Genomic DNA, 3,588 nt, shown 5'->3' on the forward strand with positions numbered 1-3,588 from the left:
GGCCCGGGCCGGCGGCCGCGCCCCACTCACTACTTGGCGGAGTCCGAGAGCTGGTACTCGCGGCGCCGGTCGTAGCACTCCTGGATGCCGGGGTCGTTCCACAGGGTCTTGATGGCGCTGACGTACCGGTGCTCGAACGTCGTCACCTTCTCCACGTCCACCTCCCGGATCAGGAGCGCGTTGGCCTGCGGGACGGAGCGGCCGCCCTCAGCCCCCAAGCAGAGCTGGGGCGGTGGAGGGCCCCTGCGGAGCCCAGAGGGGGTGCCGGCAGCCCCGGGGAGAGCCGGCTGGCTGACAACAATACTCTTCAAAAACTGACCCCCCTAAACAGACACTGCCACGGCCCTCAGTGAACTTCGGCGCCTCAGCTCCGGCCCCACCTCACAGGCAGGGAGACAGGCAGAGGGCTGCGGTGTCGGGATCAGAGCCCCTAGCCAGGCCCTGCCGCCGTTCCCGGCCCAGAGCCTGAAGCCGCTGTCGGCACAGCACCTCCCGTGTGTCGCCGCGAGCCTGGGGGCGGAGGGGTGCTGGCCCAAGGAAGCCAGCTGGGAGGACCCGGTCCTGGAGGCGGGCTCACCTCCAGGGCCGATGATTTAACCAGCTGAGCCTAAGACAGAACCTCCACAAACAGCCCCCAGCGCAGGCCTGGGCCCCTCCGGGGACAGGCACGCACACTCTGCGCACACCCGGCACACAGCGCTCAGGGCAGTGGGTTCTTGGAGACGCCCCCCCTTCTCCAGCCAGCTCCACGCTCCACGTCCTGCCTTCAAGGGTGCTCTGGCCGGCAGGACAGTGGGCGTCTCGGCGCCGCCCAGCCGGCTCTCCTGGGCCTCAGGGCCCGGGAGCACTGGCTCTGCCTGACCCTCTGAGCCGCGCTCTCCGGCCTCCCACCTGGGCCGTGGGAGCAGAGCCTGCCCAGGAAAGCCCACGGTCTGGGTGCCTGTAGTCAGGGCACACTGGCCTCCTGTAAAAGGCCAGAAAGCAGTGTTTTCACCTTTGTTGCCACGCTGACCCTATGTGTGGCAAAGGTCACCAAGGACAGTGTGAAATTAATGGGTGTGGTCACGTGACAATAGAACTATTGACAACAACGGGCTGAAGTGTGCGGACCCCAGTTCTAGAACTGATGGCAATCTGTGTCCCAAATGCAAACACGGACTCCAGAGGCCTCCTCGGGAGAGGGTGCTACAGGCTGAGACCCAGGAGGCAAGAGGCTCCCACTGGCATGTGGCCCCACAGCCGGGACAGCAGGGCCTGCACCCCACGTGGGCCCCAGGGAGCCTGGCCATCTGTGCCCGGGCCGAGGAGGAAGACGCGCCTCTAGATGCAGCAGGCCTCTGGGTGGTGGTGGGGCCTGACAGCACGTGGAGTAATGCATCTTGTCCGTCTTTGGCCAGGTACGGACTCCCATGACGCGTGAGCCCTGGCTAACTTGCGGGGCTGAATGACAGGCCCCTGAAACAGGTCTACACAGCAACCCCACGGAGGCCACCAGCAACACACCCTTGCCCAGCTAGTGGAGGGCATGAGGGGAGGTGGCCAGCAGCCACCCAGCCCGTGGTGGTGCAGGCCACACGCTACCGCCCGGGAGATGCCGCCAGGACGCACACCCAGCAGCAGACTCAGGGCGCCAGAGGCCTAAACACCAACAGCCGTCAGTGATGAGCAGACACACAGTGAGGCCCCCACGTGGAACCACCACTCGGCCGCAGAAACGGGGGTGGCTCTACACTCGCCACCAGGGGAAGGGCCCTGGACACACGACGCTCGGGAGACGGCCGACACACGGGCCAGTGGCTGAGCCCACCGACGAGGATCACCCAGGATGGGCGTGGCCAGCGCCAGCAGTGGGTTCCTGGTGTCAGGGCTGGGGGGAGAGCCAGGGTGGCTGGGAGGGGGCTTCTCTTTGAGGTAGTACAACGTTCTGCACGACTCTGTAAACATGCTGAAACACGGCCCTGCCTGGTGGCGCAGCGGGTAAAGCACTGCACTGAGAAGCTAAAGCCACTGCAGCATGAGTTCGATTCCCGCCTGCCCCGGAGGCGACCCACGGGCGCGGCAGACCTCTCCTGACCGCCCGCTGCTCCCCCCAGCAGTGAGCTTCTTCATTCGGCCTGTTCTGCTCCCCACTCTGTCTCTGGTGAGTCCCCTCACCACCCCTGCACCTCTGGCCTGTACCCCAGTTCTGTATGCACAAATAAATCTTTTTTAAAAATGCTGGAACACCAGAATGGCTCCACACTAAAATGGGCGCATGGATGGTAGCTGGACTTGCCTCAATAAGCTGTCACTGGAGAACATGGGGGGGAGAACCTTCCCCATAGGGCCACTGGGTCACAGAAGGGCCAGACAGGGAGCAGGTACCACGCCCACCTAGGGCAGCACCTGATGGGGGGGTGCACGCAGCAGCACCAGCCCTGGTGGTGCCAGCTCAGGCCCATGGCCGCACCCCGGAGCCCAGCAGCCCGGCGCCAGGGCCACCCGCCTCACCTTGTTCTGCTCGTACTTGTACAGGATCTTCAGGGTCTCCATGGCCCGGATCATGGCCTGCATGGCGGTGAAGATGTTCTGGTACACCAGCTTGGTGAAGCCGCGCTTGTCGTCCTCCGAGTAGCCGGCGCCGTGGATGATCCGCATCTGCTTGATGAACGTGCTCTTGCCGCTCTCGCCCGTGCCTGCAAGACAAATGTGGGCATCAAGGGTGGGGACCCGGACCCACACACTGGTCCCAGAGTGCAGGGTCGTCAGGACGGGCTGCCCCAGCGGCGTGGCCTGGGCCAGCAGGCAGCCACGCTGCCGAGCTCCTCCCCACCCCCTTCTCTCTCTCTCTCTCTCACACACACACACACGCGCACACACACGCGCGCGCGCGCACACACACAGGAGGAAACAAACGGAGGCCCAGAGGGAAGGCACCGGGCTCAGAGGGCAGGCGGTGCCCGGGCCCTGCGGGTCACATGGGCTCAGGCGGGCAGGCAGAGGTGGGCGCCCGCCAGTGCCAGCGCCTCCTCACAGCCTCCTCTCACAGGCCCGGCACTTCCCCTGCGGGTTTGCTCGGTGCCTTCAGGAACCCTGCCCCCCAGTCCAGGCTGACCACAGGCCCCCAGCCCCCATGGGGCCTCGGGAGTCACACCCGAACAAGCTTTCTGGGGGGCGATGGTTTGGCATTTGCATCCAAGGTCAGATCAAGCCCCAGGGCACCATGCAGTCACCCCAAAGCGCCCTTCCCCTTAGAGCCACTGCCCCAGCAACTAAGCGCTCCCTGGCTCCATCCGTGACTACAGAGCCTGGACACCCCTGAGTCCCCTACATGTCCCACAGCCCAGGCCCCGCCAAGAACCCGAAGGCTGGGCCTGGGCTGTCCCTCCGTGTCTGCTCTGTCCCACTGCCCTGGTGCACACGTGGCGTCACCTTTCGCACTGGCTCCTTGCCCCCTAAGTGTGAGCCCCCCGGGGCTCCTGCTAGCGCACACGTACCAGCATGAGAAGCGTGATAAGGCCCTGCTGCCTGGACCAAAAAGGGAAGCCGGGCTGCCTCTCTGCAGAGGCCAGGGCAGCTCCCTTGCAAAGCAGCCCGCATGACCCTGAG

The 3,588-nt window shown here is 65.4% G+C and overlaps 1 protein-coding gene across 1 annotated transcript in view; it reads right to left on the reverse strand.

Annotated features, from left to right (window-relative positions):
* GNA11 (guanine nucleotide binding protein (G protein), alpha 11 (Gq class)) overlaps positions 1 to 2,670 on the reverse strand; it is a 6,109-nt gene extending 3,439 nt beyond the window's left edge. Inside the window, exons 1-2 of the mRNA XM_004689363.2 lie at positions 2,491 to 2,670; positions 31 to 185 (exon numbers count right to left, since the gene is read on the reverse strand). Of these exons, the coding sequence (XP_004689420.1) occupies positions 31 to 185; positions 2,491 to 2,637 (302 nt within the window). The 5' untranslated portion in view covers positions 2,638 to 2,670. The remainder of the gene's footprint in view (positions 1 to 30; positions 186 to 2,490) is intronic.
* Between the last annotated feature and the right edge of the window lie 918 nt (positions 2,671 to 3,588).

This window comes from Condylura cristata, unplaced genomic scaffold (genome assembly GCF_000260355.1).
Source record: "Condylura cristata isolate star-nosed mole 26May11 unplaced genomic scaffold, ConCri1.0 scaffold00025, whole genome shotgun sequence".
Lineage (NCBI taxonomy): Eukaryota > Metazoa > Chordata > Mammalia > Eulipotyphla > Talpidae > Condylura > Condylura cristata.